The sequence below is a fragment of the Barbus barbus genome (genome assembly GCF_936440315.1).
Source record: "Barbus barbus genome assembly, chromosome: 12".
NCBI classification, from domain to species: Eukaryota; Metazoa; Chordata; class Actinopteri; order Cypriniformes; family Cyprinidae; genus Barbus; species Barbus barbus.
In genome coordinates, this window is record NC_136740.1 from 23811416 (window position 1) to 23835312 (window position 23897).

At 36.5% G+C, this 23897-nt stretch overlaps 1 protein-coding gene across 1 annotated transcript in view; it reads right to left on the minus strand.

Moving 5' to 3' along the window:
• Positions 1-259: 259 nt before the first annotated feature.
• The window catches only part of LOC306877912 (adhesion G protein-coupled receptor B1-like), a gene marked incomplete at both ends in the record, with an annotated part of 68122 nt that continues 44484 nt past the window's right edge, over positions 260-23897 (minus strand). Inside the window, 14 exons of the mRNA XM_079429951.1 lie at positions 260-454; positions 1393-1551; positions 1650-1685; positions 5502-6154; positions 8275-8314; positions 8402-8497; positions 8608-8779; positions 15046-15144; positions 18603-18688; positions 19520-19586; positions 19828-19897; positions 20108-20258; positions 20410-20512; positions 21806-21909. Coding sequence (XP_079286077.1) covers positions 260-454; positions 1393-1551; positions 1650-1685; positions 5502-6154; positions 8275-8314; positions 8402-8497; positions 8608-8779; positions 15046-15144; positions 18603-18688; positions 19520-19586; positions 19828-19897; positions 20108-20258; positions 20410-20512; positions 21806-21909 — 2031 coding nt within the window. The remainder of the gene's footprint in view (positions 455-1392; positions 1552-1649; positions 1686-5501; positions 6155-8274; positions 8315-8401; positions 8498-8607; positions 8780-15045; positions 15145-18602; positions 18689-19519; positions 19587-19827; positions 19898-20107; positions 20259-20409; positions 20513-21805; positions 21910-23897) is intronic.

Genomic DNA, 23897 nt, shown 5'->3' on the forward strand with positions numbered 1-23897 from the left:
AGTGCCAGCTCATTACCACAGCAACAGGATCAGACCTGGATTTTCGAAAGTGTTATGATTCGCTTTGACATGAAGGAAAAGGCCATTCCAGGATTACAAAAAAACAAAACAACACAAATAAAAATTGCACAGCCATGTTGCTTTCTCTTTCTCTCTTGCATACTGTTGTTGTCTGCACTCTCAAATCTCATTCCCTTTCTTTGTCCCTTTTCCTTGCGAGTAGAGTTTGTTCTGTTTCTCTGAATGCTCTGGGGGTCTCTCAGACTTCCGTCTGCAGGTCCATGATCTCTTGGCCCACTAGAGGGATGGTGGCGCTGGCCTTCTCCCATTCCACTGCTTGCATTTCCAGAGGAGAGGCCTGTAGGGGCTCCAGCTCCTTACGCAGCCATGATGGTGGCGAGTGGGTCTTCCTGATGCCATCCCACGCCCGCTTACTGGGGGTCTGCTGCTTGTCCTGCATTAACAAGAAGAATGATATTTTAGGGTGATTTGTTTTGTAAAATGTCAAGTAACGTCCTAGTTCGGTGCAAAATCAGGTAACCCGAAGTGCAACTGTACTATACTTGTCGAAGTACTGCCTATGAGGCTATCGACCTAGACGAAAATTAATATTATTATCAGGACATATTACATTATTATTATTATTATTATTAATTCATTTCATGTCTTTGGGTCAATATAAAGTTAGTTATATTTTGATTTAGAAAATACAAAAAGTAAAAACAAATTAAGCTACAGTATGTCTTGTAATTAGTAATGTCAGGATAAAACAAAATTAAACTAATCAAATTTAATACATTTTCAAATAGATTAATAAAAAGATTAATATAGAAAAACTGAACTGAATTTAATTAAATGCTGCTTCCCCTGCATTAACAGGAATGATTATTTTTAAATACATTTTGATTTATAATATAATATAATATAATATTAAAATTTCACAAAACCTGCACACTCCAATTTCTCAATGCAAAGTATAGTTTATACTAAACGAAGGCTGTACAATAAGTCTAAAATAATTTTCAATGTTTTAATGTTTTATTAGAATGATTTCTGAAGGATCATGTGGCACTGAAGACTGGAGTAATGGCTGCTGACAATTTAACTTTTGTCACGTGAATAAATAGCATTTAAAAAAAATATTTGCATAGAAAATGTTCATTTGTAATAATATTTCACAATATTGTTGTTTATACTGTATTTATGATCAAATAAATGCAGCCTGGGTGAGCATCAGAGTCTTTTTTCTTTCAATCAATCATAAATTTCATCTAATATTTTGACTGGTAGTGTATATTTTCTTTTGATTTTGGTACGGAATAACGTTTTTTTCATGAGATCCTCTTAATGATAAATAGAAAAGGAGGGGGAGTAATTAATATAAGCTCGTACACTAAGATTGGTTTTATCGCTGCCTCCTGACGACACGCTCCATCTCTTCCCAGTCTTCCCGTCCACTGGAGGAGAATCTCTGTCCTTCTCTGCATGCTGCAGCTTCCTGTTTAAGTCCTGGAACATGTCCTGGTGGCGCTTCCGTGTATGCATGATCTTCTGCAAGACAAAACCCGCATTTAAACCTTTGCAGCGATGAATGAAACTGCACCACACAAGACTGCTGTCATTTGTGGAAAGATTTACATTACACTGACCTCAAAGTCCAGCTCTGCATAGCGCGATTTTCGTCTCTAAAAGGGCAAATAAGAAAAGGATGTTATTGTGTGTCCTTTTCAGAGTCGTCTTGGGGGGAAAACAGCAAATGGGTCATTCCCAAAATATAGAGACAAACATGTCCTTAGACTTTTTAGTCATAAGAAATATTTAATATATTTCAAGAAACCCCATATAAAAGACAATTTCAATACTGTACATAGTTTAATCTTGAACAATCCTTTTATCTGGTATACATTATTTATATATTTACTATTTATACTAATTAAATTTTTCTTTAAGTGCAAAAAAGCTAACTTTTTTATATAAAAGTTAATTTTAGAGCAAATAAAAATGAATTTTTTTTAATATATATTTTATTAATATAACAATATAATAATAAAACAGTGCACAGTACAAAATTTTATATTAAATAAGTGTTAAATTAACATTTAAAGCAACTAATATAAAAGCAATTAATATTATAATTTCATATCATTGGCATGAATTTAAGCTATTTTTACTTAGAAAATACAGAAAGTAACAAAATCAGGTTGTCTTGTGATTAGTAGTAATGTCAAGATAATAAATAAATTAAATTTAATAAATCCTTAATTAATATGGGGAAAGCAAACTGAATTTAATTTAAACACTCAACATCTTGTAATATTTTGTAAGTCAATACTGTTTGAGAACGACCCAAATGCAGTAAGTGGAGAAAAATCGATTGTAAAATTTCAGGCACTTTGGACAGATTTTGTGAAAGCATTGTGCTGCTTTTATATTGCACGTTTCCGCCGAGCTCCTGGCATGAGCGTGCGGTAAACAGCTTGTGACCGAATGGCCTTTCTTTAGCCTGTCGGAGAGCGTCTGAGGGCAGTCTGACATTCTGCCTGCGCTGTGCGTGGCTGCAGCTGTGCGCCCGCAATGCATTCTGGGAGCATGTTTGGCCTGAGGTGAGGATGAATCCATTGTCATCTGCTCCCTTTTAAAGTACGAGCAAAATCTGACCTTTGCAGTACTTTCTTTTCTAAGAGGGATAATTGCAAATGCAAAGAGGCATAATTTATGTAGCCTTCCTTCATTCCTTCCTTTTTGAAACGGCATAGTTTTTATTCCATTAAGCGCGGTTTTTATTGAAGGCGAGTGCATGTGCACTGGCTGTTGTCAGTTGAAATGTAACTCTGAGCCACGTAATGACAGTCCTCTATGCAGACACTCTTCACAAACATGCTTTTTTCACTCCGCACATAAATTAGGACACTCGCTCCCTTGTGGCAGATATGACAAACATTGATGTGAATTCACAGCCTTGTAGGCAGATGGGTCTACAGCAAGTTTCTTTGGACCAGAAACCAAAGTGTCCATCAGTTATTAGAAATAATCACAGCTGAGAAAAAAAAAGTACAAGATGAGGATGAAAAAATATTGTGATTTAAAAAAAGAAGAAGAGCAAAACCAGCATCTACAGAGTTGTAAGACACACGCACATCTGCACTGATAGCCATTAAATGTTAATGAATAGTCATTTAGAAAGCTGTTGTGTCACTGTGGATCTGATTCATTTAGGCTGTGAATCTTTAAATACAAACTGTGATGACTGTTTTCATTATTTAGACAAAATGAAGTCAAACAAGCTTGTCTACAATGAGGATGTATAGCACTTTGCAACCCTCTACAAACAGCTTAGCAAAAGAATCGCCAATTTTTGTTTTCTTGCCAGACTGTGCCATTTAATGTTTTTGTAAATAACGTTAATTACAGTTTTTCTCAGCCGCTTTGGTGCATTTCTTGAATCATCCTTAATATTTGCAAAGTATGTATGCCATATTTCCTTTCAAAAGTACAAATTTACACATTACTGTATGTGGGATATTGATTGAAAGAGACTGTTTCGAAATGTTTGAATTATTGAGGATATGGTCGATCTCCCAATATTTAGCTGCAGCCTTCAGCTATTGTAAGGCCATGATTGACAACATGGTCCACAATAGTGGCCCTTATTTCATCTGATATGCACCTCTGTCCATGGCCTCTTCTTCCTCTTCCTCTTCCTCTGTTTTGCCTCTGTACACTTCCATGCATCCTTACTCCTCTTCTTCCTCTCGTCTGTTGACCCTGATCGTTTTCTGGATGTGCATCCATCGTCAGAATTTGTAACTTTTGTGTTGTCCTCTGTCTTTATATGCTTTCCAATTGAAGGTTCATGAAATGCACCTTTGAGCTATTTCAGAGAATTGGTTTATAATTGGTTGATCTATATTCCCTTCATTAGTGAAAGTCAAGATTCACTTGCACAATTCATGGCAAATTTACAAAAAGTCTAATAGAGATAGAAAATATGCTTGACAGTTTATGACAACTAGATCAACCATTTTGCATCTAATGACTTATACGTTGAACTAATGACTAGATGTTTTGAGGGGAAAGACTATAGCACAGGGAACTATATAATACATTTTGAGCAACATGATATTAGCAACTGAAAATGTAGGAAACCGCAGACAAATATAGATAATCAGTTGCATGAATGTACCAAAGAAATCGCAATTTGTTCAAAACAATGAGAAACTGCTTTTATGATGTGCACAAGTGACTAGATGATGTGGAGGTTGAACAAGTAGTTTTGAAAAATGTTATTTCTGATCTGAGAAATGCACCAAAGCGACTGAGAAAAACAACGTAATACTAACGAAAAATTTACTTTGATAACAAATTTCACTCAGAAATTGATAGCAAAATTTTTGAAATATTTACAAAGAAACACTGAATTAAACAACATTAGAAAGACTCAAATTGCATTTTATTGTAAAATGTACTACCATTATTCTGTTTTATCTACAACTTTTAAAAATCATTCGTTAAAGTGTACTAATTATACTACTAATCATATAATGAACTGAGGTCTGATGAGTTGCTGGGCTCATGAATATTAATCACATAGCGTTCGCTCAAACTGATTTGCTGAAATCAAAACGGAGATGGTAATACGTGAGTGCTAGCCAATGAGATTGCCGGTTGTGCATTAGCTCCACACACTACTGAAGGAACTGGGAGTGGCTTCAGCTTAAATAATTCCAAACAAACTAATTTTGACAAGAAAAAAACAAGGGGATCATTTACATGTAGAACATTGTTTCTTAATGGTATATATACAACTCTCTCGCTTTCCCTCTCTTTGAGTGCATGTGAGAAAAAGAGCGTTCTCAGCAATACAATGGAGAGCCGGACACCTACGCACTGGAGTTTACAGTCCATCAGAATACGCTTCGCATCCATTTATATGATATCAATAAGAATAGTGCACTATAAAGAGGGCAAGAGGAAAACCTCTCAAATGCTGAGAATGTTTGTGTACGTGAGTGAAAATATAACACCAAAAGACAATAACTATAACATTAACGGAAACTATATAGTTTTTAAAATCATTCTAAATGTAAAAGAATAGAGTTTACACCACTATATTCAAACTATGACGATAATGACACAAAGGAAAAATATTATTGGAATCTTTCACAATGATTTTTTTTTCTAGCTAATGAACGATAAAAACATTGACAGCCAATGAGAATCGATCCTGCTTTAAAGAGCTCGAGCATTTAAAGCAGCAAACGTTAAAATAATAACCATAACGTTATCGTGCGATGTTGTGGACACTGATATAGTTATCGTCAACATTCTTGGTTCTCTAACTCAATCATTGGCGAGTGAAAAAAAACATTTGTTACTTCAATTATTGTTATCCATATGCATAATTTAGTCATCTAGGGCAAACATTTGTCACATATACGAGTGATTTACTCGAAATGTAGAGGGTTGCATTGTTTGATCTCATGTTTATCATTGTTTCTTACCTCCAAAGAGCTCATAGACAGTGTTGAGATGGTCTCACTCTTAGACATCATTCCACAGTTCCCAGAGTCCCCTTGCTCACACGTGTTTGTCATCTGGGACTCGCTGGATATGTTCTGCACTGTCTGCATTGGGGAGTCCCTCTCTGAGCAGGAAACGCTGACTCGGTCGGTGGGCAGGCTCTTCAACCCGAATCCTGGCACGGGATCAGTGCCAGCGGGGTTGGCCAGGTGGATGAGCCTGGTCTGGGGCAACTGTTCGATGCTGATGTTGTACTTGGTGGCTTGGTCGTCCTTACCGCCCTTTGCGGGCCTAAGGGTGTTGTTGTTGGGCAAGAGCACGTAACCCTGGCCCGACCCACCTCCTCCTCCTCCTTCGGGACCGCCACTGTCTCCCGGGGCTCCATCCAGTTGCTTGAAGAGCTCGCCGTCACAGATGTAAATGGATTTGGCTCCGGGTAGCTCGGTACTGACCCCAGCAATACCGCCTTTGTCGCGACGCATGGTGAGAGTGTGGCTGGCGTAGTCTGCGACATTTTGCAGGTGGACCTTTGCCATGCTGGCAGGAAGGGTGTTGAAGTTGGAGCCTTTCTGTACCGTGATCTGCTGTGAAGCTACCTTCTCCTCGCCTTGCTGGGAGGAACGCTTTAAGGTGCCTGCAAATCAGAAGGGAAAAAGCCTTAGTAAGTGAAGATCACAGCAGAGAAAACACATGCTGATTTGATAAAGCGATGCTATAATGTGCCGCTCTTTTATCAGCTCATGGGTAACACTTTATTTTAAGGTCTCTTAACTAGTTGCTTATTAGCATGCATATTACTAGAATATTAGCCATTTATTAGTAGTAATTAAGCACATATTAATGCCTTATTCTACATGACCGTATTCTACATTCCTAATCCTACCCAACACCTAAACCTAACAACTACCTTACTAACTATTAATTAGCAGCAAATTAGGAATTTATGTAGGGAAAAGTCGTAGTTAATAGTGAATAAGTGTTCCCTATTCTAAAGTGTTACCAAATTATGAAGCAATTCACTTAAATAAAACTTTGCTGAATCATAAGAATAAAACGGCATATTGTCTAACATAGTATAGAACAAAAACAAAGACTAAAAACCAACAAATGCAGCTGATTGCACAGGGCCTTAAAAATAAGTTTGACTTTTTCCAAATTCTGTATTCTGTAGTAATCTGAGTTTGTGTTCCATTTTAAGCATTCCATTACATTTTAGTTATTAAACAGCATATCTAAATCAATAAAATTTAATCAATCTTTTATAAATTAAATCACATACAAATATAACAGTTAATTTACAATAAATGTTTTTAAATTTTGCACAGCATACATTGTCACAAAAAAAATCTCTTGATTATGACATTATTAACAATAATAATAATACTACATAATAATAATAAAAAATAAAAACATTGATTTTTGATGATGATGATTATTTTGACTTTCAGAAGTACATTTTACTACATTATAGTAATATATTTCTTTCATAATTTCTTCGAGTTCACCAGATTTTTTTGGGCAGATTGCTATGAAGACAGTTTCTGTGAGTTTTTAACATTTTAACATAATCACACATTTGGAAACAATTATAAAAGTTAAGTATGTGCAGTAGATGAAAACATGGTGCTCATTCACTCAGAGGCAAGATTCTATATTTCAGATTCCTGTTTAATAATTCCTAATCAGAATCAGAATTAGCTTTATTCGCCAAGTGTGCGCAAACACACAAGGAATTAGTTGTGGTTTTTAATGCTAGTCAACACTTCAAATTTTATTAAATTTATTAAAGCCCTACTTTTGATTTATTAATCCAAAATTTGGCAAATTTGGTGACATTCCACACTACACAGTAAATTCTATCGTTATGTCTGGATTCTGCAAGTTCACCCAAGTTTCCCGCATCAGAATTTATAAGGCTCTAATGACAACACTTGGACCTCACAGAAAAGCAATTTTATGAGATAGAAAGTTGAAAGGGTAGACAGTAAAATTCAAATGAAACATATAACGTATTTTAACTTATAACAGATGAGTCCTAAAGATTGTTTTGATATGTTTCAGAAAAAAAAAAGAAAAGAATCAAAGGTGGGATCATAAAGGTGTAAATACACAAAGGATAAATCTCTCTTCTTATTTTGATTTTACCATAAGTACCAGCAAGCTAATTATACATTATGTGAATTATCAGGTAATAATTGGCTATGTTACAAAAGGTCAGTAGAAAACAGGAGCAAGCAAAGTTGCGAAATTGTGCGAACTTTGAGGGTCGCATTATGTTTTGCACAATAATCCAGCCAAGAATTAAACTTTAGCTTCAGCAAGACATGTGAAAAAGTCTTTAGTGCAACTAACTGAAGGAAGGCTGATTGAAGGCTTAATTTTTAGTCCTTCACACTTCAAAAAAGCAAAAAATATCACATCACAAGTCTCTATTTCCAGATGCTAGCTTGATATGTCGTCTTGACAAATAATCAGAATCCCATTTCCGATAGTTATCAGAGAAGAAAGCTGCTATCTGATAATGAAATGTCGTGAGGGACTTAATTAGGACAGGCCGGCAGATCTGAGGCATGGCAGGGGAACAGACAAGTCTATTTATCTGCATTTTGCTTCACGCCAGCTATCAGATCGTGTTCTGAATCTCCTTGAAGATGCATTGTGTGGCCTGTAAAATGGCACTTGTCTTGTCTTAACCTCTCAGAGGGATGTCACAACAACTTTAAGTGACCGAAGCGTATGTTGTGTGAGACTCACCTGATCGACAAGCCATGTCTACATCCTTTTCAAAGTCAGTCTGGAGAAAACAATGAGAATGAGAGTTTTAAACCCCAATTTTATGCTTAAAGTGCAACAGAAATACAGATATTTAGTCGCAATTCACCATCAGCTGAGCATGGCCGTTCTGGAAAGATCCACCAGAGTCACCGTTTCCATCCTCTTGACGGTCAACAACACGACACTTTACTGCCTCTTGTACCTAATTGATTGTAAAAACAAAAACAAAAAATACATGTCTAAGTAAGTAATTTGCATCTATAATTAGAAAGTCCGCCAATTTGAAACCAGATATCAGACAGGTTCTCTCACCTCTCTGCGTAGGATGCAATGTACCATCACGATAACGAAGCCCTCGAGGGAGTCAAAGACGGCAAAAAGGATCTGAAACAAGGCTGAACGGCGGTCAGTGATGGCCAGGACTGCCGACATCCAAGTGAGAGCCAGCAGTGGCAGTACAACGCATGAGCTCCACAGCGACGCCCTACAGGACATGAGTAGAATTACACTGAGTGACTGTTCATATCACAATTGCCATACAAAATGACAAAGAGGGCAAAACTAAAGGATAAGCCTCTCTTTCGGAGTGACTTTGGTTGATATTTAAGAATTTCTTATAGAACTAATTAATATTTATCAGACACATTGATTTCTTGCATGACTGAGGAGTTTTTTGTAAATATGAATGTGGTATTGCACTAAAGAGCATCAATATATGAATACACAGATCAATGCGGTGTTCAATATGAGCTAGAGTTGCCCTTTTTGTTGATTATACTCCACAGTACACCAGTACTCAAAACATGTAGGTTCAATCACAGTTCAAAACATATGTGAACAGGTGCAACAGGTAAAAATAATCCAAAAGCAATAAAAAAGGTGCAGTGGACTATAAAAAAAGAGGAAGACAAATGAGAGGATGAAAGATGAAGGAATGTGGACATTTCAGTGGTCTTTAGAAGAACTCTCCCCTGATCATGGATTTGGAGGAAGGGTCAGCATGCTCAGCAAGTCCTATGTCTCACTATTCTATTTTATTCCTGCCTTTTTTTTTTTTTTTATATTTAATTATTTATCTGCTCCATTCTACTGCATTTGTATCTTTTTAATGCACCAACAAACACACATTCTGCCAAGCACACATGCACACATGTCAGGGATGCTCATATAAACACAAAAAAGAGTGCAGTGGCTATACTGTTGTGGTAAATAATCAAAAGACATGTACACGATTGTCTTTATGAAGTACTCAGTCCTATAAAGCTTTCATCTGACATTCTATAAAAAAGCACTGCTAACCGCAAATGTAGTCAACCTCAGACATCTATACATCTATCCCATCTATACATGGGAAGTCGTGGCCTAATGGTTAGAGAGTCGGACTCGTAATCCAAAGGTTGCAGGTTCGAGTCTCGGGCCGGCAGGGATTGTAGGTGGGGGGAGTGAATGTCCAGCGCTCTCTCCACCCTCAATACCATGACTGAGGTGAGACCCTTGAGCAAGGCACCGAACCCCCAACTGCTCCCCGGGCGCCACAGCATAAATGGCTGCCCACTGCTCCGGGTGTGTGTTCACAGTGTGTGTGTGTTCACTGCTGTGTGTGTGCACGTTGGATGGGTTAAATGCAGAGCACGAATTCCGAGTATGGGTCACCATACTTGGCAGAATGTCACTTCATGTATGCAAACACATAATGTGGTCATTGACCTTTAACTCTACTCATCTGCTGAGAAACTGCTGCAATTCACCAGCAAAATAAATAAATGTATTGGAATTTATATTGAAGGTTGCATGATTTTAGCCTCTCTTATTGCTTCTTAGCTTCTGCCACGTACAACACCATCCTACACATACTCGCGAACATTAATAAAGGGATGGTCTACTTTATCTCACATTGCTGAGTGAAACACCCGGCCAGTACCAGCAACAGGCTAATGACAGAGACCTGATAAATATGGCTCATTGAAGCCTCACAGTCAGATAAGCCATTCTTGACATAGCTGCTATTAATAGCCCTTACAAAAATGTCTCATGGCAACCATAGTTTCCACCAAAATACCACAGAGTTCAAGCAACATACCATACAGTTACTGTCACTTTAGAATATTTGGCCACCAGAGTCTTCACAAGAGAAACATGAAAAATTATTAAGGCTAAATATTAAGGCTACACCATAAAAAAAAATCTAAAATATCTATAATATTTCGAAGTTGAAAGTAAAACAAAGATAATTGGAGGACATTTTACAAGAAAATACTATTTGAGTTTTTCTACTTTGTGTTATTGAATAGCAATTTCTGAGTGAAAACTGTTATACATCTTTTTTAGTATAGTGATTGACCAATACAAGTTTTCAAATCTCTTATATACACTATATACAGTAATATAATCTAATTCATTTGAATCATACCAACTGAGATGTGTATAAATGTGCAGAAATTAGCACATTTTATTGGAATATTACCAGTGGTTTTTTTTGTATTACTTATATATTATTATAGTATTTAGCCATATTTTGAATGAAATTTTATTTTTATATTTCAACAAAGTTTTCCTTTTTAATTTAATTTTTTTTTATGTGCTTTTGTATTTTTTATATTTATATCTATATCTATATATATTCACTATTTTATTATACTTAAGTCTTAGATTTGGTAATTTTAACTTATTTCAATTAGTTGCCAAGGCAATATTTTAAATGTTAATTTTTTTAATCTAACATTTAAATTAGTTTTTAAAGCATTATTTCAATTACAGAAACCCATTAGTTTTAGTTACCAATAACAACACTGAATATTACTCAATTTACAAAAAAATATCTGAAAGTGCCAATGCATCTGTCAACCACATGACAGATTTCTCAAAATGGCTGATTTAAAGGTGATAGATGATGCCTAGATTATATATATATTAGGGCCAGGACTCGATTAAAAAAATTAATCTAATTAATTAGAGGCTTTGTAATTAATTAATCGAAATTAATCGCATTTTAATCGCATATAAATATTTGACCTGAGAACAGTGAGAAGTAAGTTTTTTTATATGGATTTTTAAATTTCCCATCCACAGGGCCAACCAAAGCGGTCTCATCAGCTTCTTTGTCCATGTTCACTGTGGTTTGTTTTTGGCTGTTTCTCAATATGCGTTCTTCAGCGATCTTGCGTCCTTGTGTTCTCGTTCTACGTCATCATTAACCGTCAAAGTTCAGTTCCAATTCTCAGGAACGCAAGTACAGAGAATGCATGAAAGTGCCCGGATATGTTCTTGAAACTGAGGATGCATCGAGTGCAGACTTGAGAGAATCGAGCCGTTAGAAATCCCAGAAAACGCTGTGGGTGGCCAGTGTACGGAAGCCTGTAAGCTTTAAAGTCGCTCTCACAAATACTTAACGGCTCTTCAAGTTGAAAGTAAACATTTATCGTTTTGTTTTGGTTAATTTTAATAAAGTTAGAAGACCCGGAGAAAGTCTGCATTTTTATTGGCATATTAAAATGAATCTTAACAATAAAACATATAACGCTGTAAAATAAAACAATACAATTATATGAAAGTAATATCTATAATAGTATGAAATGTTTTAATAAGTTATGACATTTTGTAATATTTATTGTTCATTGGCCGTTTCTTATGCTGAGACTATGCGGCCAGTTAAGCAGGAATGCAGTAAGTTACAAGCAGTTTTGTGGTGCTTGGAATTCTTTATAATTAATTTAAAAACAAATATTGCCACATTGATGGCTCAAGAAGGTGTAACTGTTCAAATAACATTGTTTCATTGTAAAATAAAAATAATAATTTTTATATATTCAAGTGTAATATTTCTGTAAAGGCTAGGGACAGAAAAATGGACATTTCCATAGAATGACACATTTATTTATTTATTAATTAAATTGTGTCATGTTTATCAAAATAAAGTGGAAAAATATAGACCCCATTTTATTGATATTTAAATAGTACAGGCTTATGTTGAATATTCTTGTACACACAGACGCTGTATTAAGCAATACATAAATTATTGAATGTATAGTCTTTCTGTTACCACATGCAAATATCTAAAACGTATTTGACAAATATATCTAACAGCAATAAAGACAGCAAACACTGCGTAAGAGTCGCGGAAATCAGAAAGTACAACTTCTCCGTTCATAACTCCTCCCTCGACTTCAAGCGGCAAATCTCGCTGATAGGTATTCGGTAAGTTCATTTGAGATGCCAGACGCCTCGTCTTGAATGAGGACGAGAGTAGAAAGCTGCAGTCACCCTTTAATCGTATTTGTGGCAGATGTATAAGTGTCTGGTTGAACTCCATACTGGTAGCGATAGCGCTTTACTATGCGGGCGGAAGTAAAAATACCCTGCTTCGACTCAAAACGGACGTTGAGTGACGTCATGTGAAAAGGGCCTACTCTCATAAGTGTGCGTTCTGTGTTCTCGCGTCCTTCCGAGTTCATTCTTCCAAGGAAGCTTGGCAAGACCGGTCTCCACGAGAACGCAAGTCCGTTCTTTGCGTTCTTGGAATTCTGAACGCTAGTTGGTGCTCCAGTATAATCGGTCCGCCGAAACTCATCCAGTGAGAAACGTTCCGCGGTGCAAAAATAAGTGCGATTAAAATGCGTTAAAAAAAATTAACGCGTTATTTTTGTGTAATTAATTAATCTAAATTAACGCGTTAAAGTCCCGGCCCTAATATATATATATATATATATATATATATATATATATATATATATATATATATATATATATATATATATTGATATTTCACTAACCCAGTAACTAGTAGAGCATGATGCTAGCAACACCAAAACCATGCGTTTGAATCCAAGATAATCAGGCACGTGCAGAAGGGGGGGCTTTGGGGGCTCAAGCCCCTGCCCTTTTTCAAAATTATTCAAAAGTGCCCTTCTCAGACAAATAGCAAAGATATTGTAGTTAATAAAACAAAATGCATTTGAATTATAATTAACATTACAACGTGTACAAAACGGTAACTAATCGCTCAAAAGTTGGAAAATTACTGTTTATTTTTTACATATCTGTCAATCTGAGGTGTTGCTATGGGATGCGTGCCACGTGCGTTTTACTGACTGATATTCCACAGTCTGCTCGGAAACCTAGGCTCTCAGAAATAGTTTGTTCAGTGAGTGGGTCGACGGAAGGAAAAAAATAAACCAAACAATACTTAAAAAAAAAAAAAAATAATCAAATCTAGTGTGTCGATTTAATTACAAATCCATATATTATATATTTTAGAATATGACAATTCATCAATGCCCGTTTGTCATGTATAATACACCAACCAATCAGGATCTGGCACAAGTTCAAATTTCATTGGACAATAATGTGAAGTGGAGCGGTCATTTTTCATTCTTATTCATAAAACCGTTGAAAATCGCATGGGACCGACAAGCTTATTTGTGGAGCGATCTGCGGTTTGTCTCATTTTATAAATCAAATTACATCGCTGAGAAAATAGATGCTAAATGACTACAAAAGCATGGCACAATGCAATAATGGTAATCAGTATTCAATTCACTACATTTATGTATGATGCAACGTTTAGTATTTGATGAAACTATCATAGTTAATGAAGCCCAAGTGCCACCTACAGGCGTATTATGTGAAGTGTAGGGCTGCGAAATGGTGACATTAAATGATTTTTAATATATTTTAATATACTTTAAAATATAATTTATTTCTGTGATTCAAAGCTGAATTTTCAGCATCATTTCACCAGTCTTCAGTGCATGATCTTTCAGAAATCATTCTAATATGCTGATTTATTATCAATATTGAAAACAGTTGTGCTGCTTTTTATTTATTCATTTGTTTATTATTTTTTGGAACCTTTTTTGGGGTTCACTGATAAATAAAAAATGAAAAGAACAGTATTTATTCAAAATAGATATGTCTTCTAACAATATAATGTAAATATCTACCATCACTGTTTCTATCAATTTAGCAAATCTTTGCTGAATGAAAACTAATAATAATAATAAAAAAAAAAAAACTGACCTCAAGCTTTTCACCATATATAGTAACAAAAGCTATATTTTAAATAAATGCTGTGCTTTTTAAACTTTTTATTAATCAAAGAATCCGGAAAGTATCACAGGTTTCTAACACTGATAATAAATCAGAATTGCATAAAATGTATTTTAAAGTATTTAAAAATTTGATCAAATAAATGCAGGCTTGATAACCATAAGTGACTTCTTGCAAAAATATAAAATAGTAATGTATCCAGACTTTTGACCTATAATTTTTATTTATTTTTTACATTGGCCCTATTTTACATTCGAGCCCCTGCCCCTGAGGAACTCTCTGCACGTCCCTGAAGATAATGCACAAAATGAATGCACTGAAAGTTGTTTTGGATGAAAACATCTGCCAAATGCCTAAAAGTTATTTTTTTTATAACTAAAACTATGCTGCTTTGACAGAAAATATGGTTACCATGGTAATCTGTCTGGTCAAACACACTTGCACACTCACACAAACACACAGCAGGGCTTCAGGATGAGCTCCTATTGCATCTGCATGATTTAGCATTGCGACAACATAAAAGCTCTCTCTCTGCTGATCACTTTTGACATAAAAGCTAAGGAGCAATAGCAGGGTGAGGGAAATGAATGGGGGAGAAAACCAGAAAAGGAAAAAGAAGGGTGAGGTAAGAAATATGCAGAAAGAAAGGAAAACAGAACCGAAGGCAGAGCATCAAAGAGTTGGTAAATAATTAGCGGGACTAACATGGCGTTACTGGTAGCTGTGGTGGAAACGTCAGCCGACGAGATAACTCCGCACTTGGCACATTTGAGCGTCATATTGTACAGTGGCACTGTCATCTGACTGCAAAGTCAAATCAACACACTGAAATACACATGTACGCTGACATTTAACTACACACACGCTCTCGCACACACACAGAGACACATACATCTATATCCAAGCAGATACACACAACTAGCGGCCACAGAATCCCCTTCCAGCTCTCACTCAGGGCAGATCTCTGTCAAGGCTTTGGGAAGAGTGCGGGGATATTGGAAAAGATGCCGTCACGTTAGTTTCATATCTAAATAGGCCTGATTGAACATGTGGGACAATCAGCTAGCGAGAAAAAAAGAAACTCTATATGCAGTGCATGTATGTATAGATTACCATCATTTATTTCCACTGACAGTCTATGTAAAATTCTACATAAGATTTTGATTCTGTCATATCAATGACATCAAAATCTTCTTTTGCATTAGTATGCCATATGGAATTTGCTTGATTTAGGCTGCGAGCGGTTTATCCGTCCCACTCTGCATCTGTCTTTGGGCCCTGGAGAGAGACATGGGAACTCGAAAAAAGCTGGCTAAAAAACATACACGTAAACATTCATGCATGTTGACAGCCGGAGATCGTGCATTCACAGACTCGAGCTAAATCACAGTCATTTTAGGAGACCTATTAAAGTCATCCACAGCCATAACTGTCAATATCAAGCTCTGCATATATATATGTGTGTGGCTTGTTTTTTGTTTCATAAACTGCAGCACAAAATCATGTTTTCAGTACAGCATACAACCATATTTGAGATTTTTAAAATATGCTTCTACAGAGGATCTTAAATGCATTTTAATATTTGCTTATGAAATGTGAAAAATTTGCAAAATATGCATTCCCTTTTCAGAAGCTGCATTGTTTAACAGTCCAAAATGTTAGTCAAAATACAGTAAAAAGATTAACTTGGTTAAAAATATTATTCCAATTTAAAGTTACTGTCTTCTATTTTCTAATATATTTTTAAATAAAATGTATTTCTGTGATGGCAAAGCTGAACTATCAGTAGCAATTACTCCAGACATCAGTGTCACATGATCCTTCAGAAATCATTGTGCTGATCTGGTGCACAAGAAACATTTCTTATTATTACAGTTGAAATCAATGTGCTGCTTAATATTTTTGTCAAAAATGAATTCTATGACATATAAAAACCCACATTTTTGAACGGTAGTGAATGTAATGTACACAAAACAGCCACCTGCAAAAGAACAATTAAAGCCATCAGCTTGGCATGGCTGCCCAACGGATAGGAAGCTGATTCCGCTACTGGCAGACATGTAGATTAAATCCCACATAAGAAATTCAATTCCAAGCAAAATGCCAATGTGACCAATAAAACCTCACTAGAGGCAGTAATATTGAAAAGCAATCAGCATTTTTTTAAATTATATGCTAGTCCTCGTGGAGGTGGAAGGACTTGATAAGACCGAGCTGATATGATCCTTTACCAAATATTGAAACAATCTTTCTCATTTATTGTACCCTCCATTTTTGAAACATTTCATCTTTTGTTTTGCCGCAGGTAATAAAGCAATGCATAAATTCTTGATGAGAGCCAAGACATGCATTTTGATACTCTAAAACTGAAGAAAATGCCAAGATTTACAGGTGAACAGAGACTATCCAAAGTGCTACTCCTTAACTAAGTGTAATTAACAGCAGCGCTTATTAATTAGGCTAATGAAAAATGCTGTGTTTAAGAACAAGGGCGAGGGAGGGAGGGAAAAGGAATAAAAAAAATCCTCCCTCTAAATCTAATTCACCCTTCCCATCTATCAGCACCAAACAACTGCATCCAGCCTTGAGTTAATCGGTTTCCGCAGAGAATGCAATGTGGCTGGAAAATACTCAAGCAAACGTGTTGATAAGAGTTTTGGAATTGCAAAAAGTTCCCATTATTACTTAAGCACAAACAGAACTTTTGACTTTAAAAAAAAAAAAAAAAAATCCAATCCGATCCAAAAATGTCCAGACAATGAACTCCACATGCAAGCATTCTTTCGCACACTCTTAACACACACACACACACTAATTTATGGATCCACACAAGAATCAGAAAACTGAATCTAAAGCTATTCTAAATCTAAATGTATAATCTAAAGCACATTTAATCTAACCAGCATGCTTCCATCAGAATTATTCAGAATTATTCAGAAAATAGACAGTCCTAAAAGCCCATTATGAAGGCACCAGGCAAATTTAAGCACTAATTTAAAACTGTGTATTGTGGGAGAGGCTGAATTAGAGGGTGGACGGACCTGCATCTCAGCCAATCAGTGTCGGGTGGGCGGGGCAGAGAGGAGAGCCCTGAGTGTGAGCGAGGGGATGCTGTGGTAACTCTGATACAATGTTTCAAAGATCACAAAAACAAACACAGTCGATCAGAAAGATCATAGCAGAGGCAAACACAACTTAGTTGAAATAAAATATTCAGAATAATAATCTCAAAACACAAAGGAAAGATAAGGACAAGGGAAAGAAAACAGCCGGATGCAAAAATGATGCCAGTAAGGGCACGCGTCAGCCTGCAGGCAGTGGAGCACAGCCCAGAAAAGGAAACACAGACAGTCAATCATGAGTCATAACATGAGTAATATTCGTCTTCTCGGTAATAAATCTCAGGCCATGTTTCCGCTCTGAAGCCTGATTGGTAGAAGGCATGTGAATCTTGGAAGATTAACAATTCCAGTGTGTAATTGATGGTCCATGGCAAGGAGATGGACAGTGTACGATTGTGAAACCCTTATAATGAGGTCTATAATAACAATTCTCGCTTCATACTCCAGCTTCAATGACATTTAACTCACACGACTGAAAACTTGTCAAAATCAATGGATATAAAATGAGAAATTCGCTCAGCCTGAGTGCTATCGATCAGACTCATGAAGCTGACGTGTTATGTCAAATTTCCTTTGCCGGCTCCTTTGCGACTGCCCCTCAAATAAACATTTCACACACAGAAACATGGCACACATGGATTTAAACAGCTTTGTATCAAGATGCACAGCAACACCTAAAAATCAAGAGAAGCTGGAGAAATGATTAAGCGACATGGCAAATCACCAACGGAAATGTAAAAGAAATGCAATGAGTTAGCAGAAATGTCATCTTGCTTTTGACGGGACCAATAACCAGTCCTGCGATCTCTTCCCCTCTCTTCTGATGAAAAATTCAAATTTTAAGCACAAACCTTGCTAATTTTGATTGCCAATTTATCTGTAAAATGCAAGGTATAGAAGAACTCAAGGAATAGTTTCTGAAAACAATCATAATTGATGTTTCCTGTTTTAAAGATGTTAAGGTCATTTTAAGATGACTATTATAAGAAAGTAATTTTTTGTAGTGCTTCTAATTCATTCATGATAATACGTGTCCTTCTGGAGAGGGGAGAGATGTTATGAAAGGTCTGGCCAATGAATCTCTTTCTCATAGCTGGTTAGAGGTCAGCCAATGAGATGAATGAGTGCTGTGAGGCATACCCGGCCCTCTCCTTGAGTTTCATATCAGTTATGCCATCTTTAGACACCAGTTTGTTAAAAACCAGAATCCCGATAACCATGTTAACCTGGTGAAGAGAGAGGAGAAAGGTGAACACATGTGCATATTAAGATCCAGCCCAGTCTCACAATAGAAACATGGTCCTATGGTCTCCACCGTGATGTATATTTTTATAAAGGCTCATTTAACTTATGGTTTTGTTCTATTTTAATATGTTGTAACAGTACTGTCAATAAAAATATCTGAATATGTTGTTATTCAAGCTGCTTCTGCACTAGGATTGTAATGATACCAATATTTCAGGAGTCAATTTCCAAACGTTATAATTTTGAATACCAATTTTTGACACTACAGCAAATTCTAATACTAAATGTAAACCAATATTAATATACAATTAAAAAAATGTACAGAATCTTCAGAACAATTAAAAAAAACTAGCTACTGAGAGATGTTTTTGGTTGAACAGAGAAAAATTGCAGTGGAATGACATTTCTTATGAGACTGTATAGAAAATTCACCATTATGTTGTCTGACAAAATGAAACCTGTTATTGAATAAAATAGATATTGCTGTAATCCATGTTAATATAGTCTAAGCCCAGATCTCGTTTAATTAATCTGCAGTGGTGTAATGATTATTATGTCCACACTTGGCATGCTTAGCATACGCTGTGTTTAAACAGATCTACTGAAACACGTGTTTGCTGGATATTATGTTGTGGAGTTATGAGGGTGAAATCTGGAACTGTCTGCATTCTCATTCATAAGAGCTTGTGGTGGTTTATTTATTGTAAAATTCTATGTTTGGGTGCAGCGATGCTAGCAACATTAAACATCGAGTCTGGAAATGAGGGACAGAAGATTTCGGTGAATAAATCAAACAGAGAGAGAAATTGTACCAAGACGACAGCAGCAGCTGGTCCCACAAATGCATACAACAATCCGCCTTCCAGAGACAGCCAGCAACTAACACAAAACACAAAGAAAGAGGGAGTGAGAGAGACAGAAGATAGATAAAGGATAAAGAGACCAGAGGGAAAGAAAAATCAGTGATGGGGTTGTCAGATAATGTGGCGGTCATTAATTATTTTAAACATTTTAAAGTGTCCACTTGAAGAATGTAAGGCAGGGGCCATTGAAAGCACTAGGAAGTACTGTATATAGGCAAAAATAGACGATTGATCAACTTAATCATGATCATACTTACTAGTTAACAGTGCCATATCCCTTCGCCTTTGTAAATCCAACAGAAATTGCTACAACGAGAGCAGGTAAACCTATAAAAAGGGAACAGAAATAATTGGAAAGTAGTACTTGGATTAAATTCAGTTAAAATTCATCTAAGATTTTAGACTATAACACATAGTACCACACAATGCTGCTAAAACCAAGTGAAATTTTACATCAACTACCCAGTTGGGTAACTTTTCAGAAGAAAGAGTTTATAAATGAAGATACAAGCCTAGAAGATACTAGACAAGCCTCACCCCAACCAAGGCAGAGGAAACGTTTGCGTATTATGCGGTTTCTAAGACGGCCAGTCACAGCCATGTAAGACTGCCATGCCTCCGTGAGAACCCAACAGAAAGAGGACAGGAAGAAGAAGTGCAGAAATGCAGCCACAAGAGTACAAACAACCTAAGAGCAAGAAAATAGTAAGAAAGAAAGAAAGAGAGTCCATCCATCAAATGTAAGGAAGGAATGTAAAAAGGAGAAAAAGAGGAGGATTAAGAATATTTTGTTGTAGATCAAGGGTTTTATCAATTTATTTGTGTTTGTATGGTCATACCTTGTTCCGTGTCTGAGTTTGTCCGATAAGTATGAGTGCATTGGAGGAGATGATGGACAGACAAAAGTTGATGAGGATGACAGAGCGTTCTGAGCGGATGTACCTGAAGAAAAACACACGGAAACACTGAGCCAATATATGTGAATGACGTCTATTGCTCGCTATCATTCAGCCACCATGCTTTCAATAGCTGGACACATAAATGGAACCTGAACTGATATATAATTTCTAGTGGCGACCGAGATGTGACACTGACCAAGTGAAAGCATCTGTAAAGATCATTGAAGCACAAGATGCAAAGGAGGTGTTTTTGCAAACTTTCACTTAATTCAAATATATTTTGCATTAAATATTTTGGGGATTTATCAATGCAATCATAAGTATAAGCAAAGATTGCTTACACTTTTTACTGTATATACAGACTCAAGGTTGCATTAATTGATCAAAAATAGTAAAAACAGGAGTACTGGGTAACATTATTACAATTTAAAATAACTGCTCTCGATTAAAAAATATATAAAATGTAATTTAGGGAAAGGAAAGGGAAGTGGTGTGTGTGGCCAAGTATGGTCACCGATACTCGGAATTTGTGTTCTGCAATTAACCCATCCAAGTGTACACACAGTAGTGAACATACCCCCAGAGCAGTGGGCAGCCAACGCACGGGGAGGGAGCAGTTGGGGGTTCGGTGCCTTGCTCATGGGTCTCACCTCAGTCGTGGTATAGACTCGAACCCACAACCTTCAGGTTACAAGTCCAACTCTCTATCCATTAGGCCACGACTGCCCCTTCTTCTATTACTGTGTTGCAAAGCCTAATTTTCAGCAGCCAATACTACAGGCTTCAGTGTCACATAATCCTTCAGAAATCATTCTGATATGCTTATTTTGTTCAAAAAAATATATTATTTATCATTATGTTACAATGTTGAAAACAGTTGTTCTGCTTAAAAATTGTTTGGAAAATGTGATCCATTTATTTCATGATTCTTCATGAAAAAACTTTTAAAAAATATTTTTAAAAATGACAAAATTAAAAAATGTGCACTGACCATGGACAAGGCTGTTGGTAGTTATTGGAACTGACACTAGACAGAATGACCACTTTTGTGAATGAGCCAATCGAGAACAATTATCGGCATTAAATGACCTAGCTGATCAGCCTTTCTCTACTAACCATGCTGAATAGTAAATAACAACCTGACTTGTTTAAAATTACATCACGTCAAACAATTGATTTGAATCTCAAACTCTTAAGCATCCCAAAGCTTTTCACACTAATACATGTCGCTGTCCATGGTGCTGAAACCCCTATTGCTTTAAGTTTCAGTATAAATTAAGTTTCTTTTACTGGTGAACAGCCAGATTGCGTTTCATCAACGGAAGAGCTTGCTTACCTCCAAACAGACACATAGATGATGATGAGGAGGAGCAGGGTGAGGGACGAGACCCCGCAGCCCACAATCAGAGTCACAGATGGAAGCTGGGTCTTATCCATGTTCTGTCAACACAAGAAATAGACTCAGTTAGCGCTCACAGATGCTAAGGGTGCATCAGGCTAGCCGCCTGCTGTCCTTCATGCGATTCTGTGTAGAAGAGAGCTGGGGAGAGTGGACTGCTGTCCGTGTGGCTCCGGCTAAGGAACAAGGTGAGATGAAGGTCACTCGGTAAAGAGCTGATACTGAGGACTGAGATATCCAGAGGGCGCAGCAGAGAGCTACAGTATAACAACCTATGACTGTTTCTAATGACATACAGACCACCGGAAAAAAGCGAAATGCCTGATGCTGTGAATTACTCATACAGTGATTGTGAACCAAAAGCCTTGAATATAACACATTTGCAGGCTTGTGCAACCATTGTCTTGGTTGCCATGGTGATGTGGTGGAGAAACAGCGGCCACTGCAGTGGTGTACGCAGCATTAACTGTACCATAGGTGTGAGTATGCATGCCTGTGTGTTTGTGAATATCTGCATTCCTTGCCTAAGACTTACGCCACTATAATATACATCTAGAAATCTGTTAAACATTGTAAATATGGTACAGCAGAGTTAAGGATGTCCATAGGTGTTACATATTCATAGAGGTGTGCACATCTCACCTTAAGTCGAAAACACACACTCTTACACTTACACACAAAGATAATTGGTTGAGTTTATAGCCTGTCTTGTCTCCAGGTTTAATGTGCGCACAGGGCCAAGTTAATTAAATCCCTCTGATTAATCTGCACTGCAGTAAGGTCCCCACTGACACTCAAGAAAGAAATGCATCCTCTGAGACTAAGTTTGTCTTCTCATGTTCAATCAAACACTTGACTAAGCCTAAGCTGTGGAAGACAGGCTAGTACTCAGAACAACCACTATCGAACCAAGGGAATTATTTAGTCCATCAGCACAGACTGTGACCCGTAGCAATTTGGGAACGAAAAATCTCAAGTATCAAGTCCTGTCAATTTTGAAATGTTTGATTGTGAGACAGTAGGCAAAAGGAGGCTTAGAAAGTCACAGTGAAGTCAGTTCTGGAAAGTTGGTGCACTTCATTTGCAAGCGTACTGCCATTGGTATTAGGACAATAAGAGGTAAGAGAAAATTTGGCAACATTTAAAACTAAATTGATCAATATGCAAAATAATATATACATACGTATATATATATATATATATATATATATATATATATATATATATATATATATATATATATATATATATATATATATATATATATTCAATTAATCAAGCGTAGCATTAGTTCTGGCAGGTCACGTCAGTCAAGCTTGGATCAGCTGATCCACATCTATACGAATATGACGCCTATCTCAGCATTCATACATAAGGTCCTTAAGTATAATCTGCAGCTTTCGTGTTGCTCAATAGCTAATTACCCCCCTCCATCCCCAGCTCCTCTTCTCATCCAGTCATGATTCGGCCTTCTGATTCTCCTTTAAATCAGATTAATTTCTAAAATGTTATTGCATAGTAATGATATCTGCAATATATTTATGTTGGTTCTGTTTTGTTTACCCTAGTAGGGTTATCGGTGCTCTCTTGCCCAGAACAGAACCATACCGCCAATCTAAACTATATGCTAATTGACAATCATCTTTGACAATAGTGGTCCTGACAGAAATGAGTAAATAAATATAAATAAGCCACAATGTACTTGGAAATGCATGGTTATTTAAAAAGCTATAAGCTAAACAATCTATTCACTAAGTACTAAGGACATTGGTCTATTAATATTTTAAAACTTGCCAAACTGTATGCAAATTAAGTAGGACTGCACAAACAAATAATAGACTTGCAAAGGCAATCCTGAATCTTTTACAAGTGACAAGCAAAAAGATGATGGCCTACCTCTGAGGAATGTACTAACATGAAACATCTCAACACAGTGTGCGGTTTCTTTCTCTCGCCATCTTCATTGACCCATATTTGGGAATGATGTATTCAGAGCTTCATCCAAGCACAACTGCAGCGTAACTGTGCA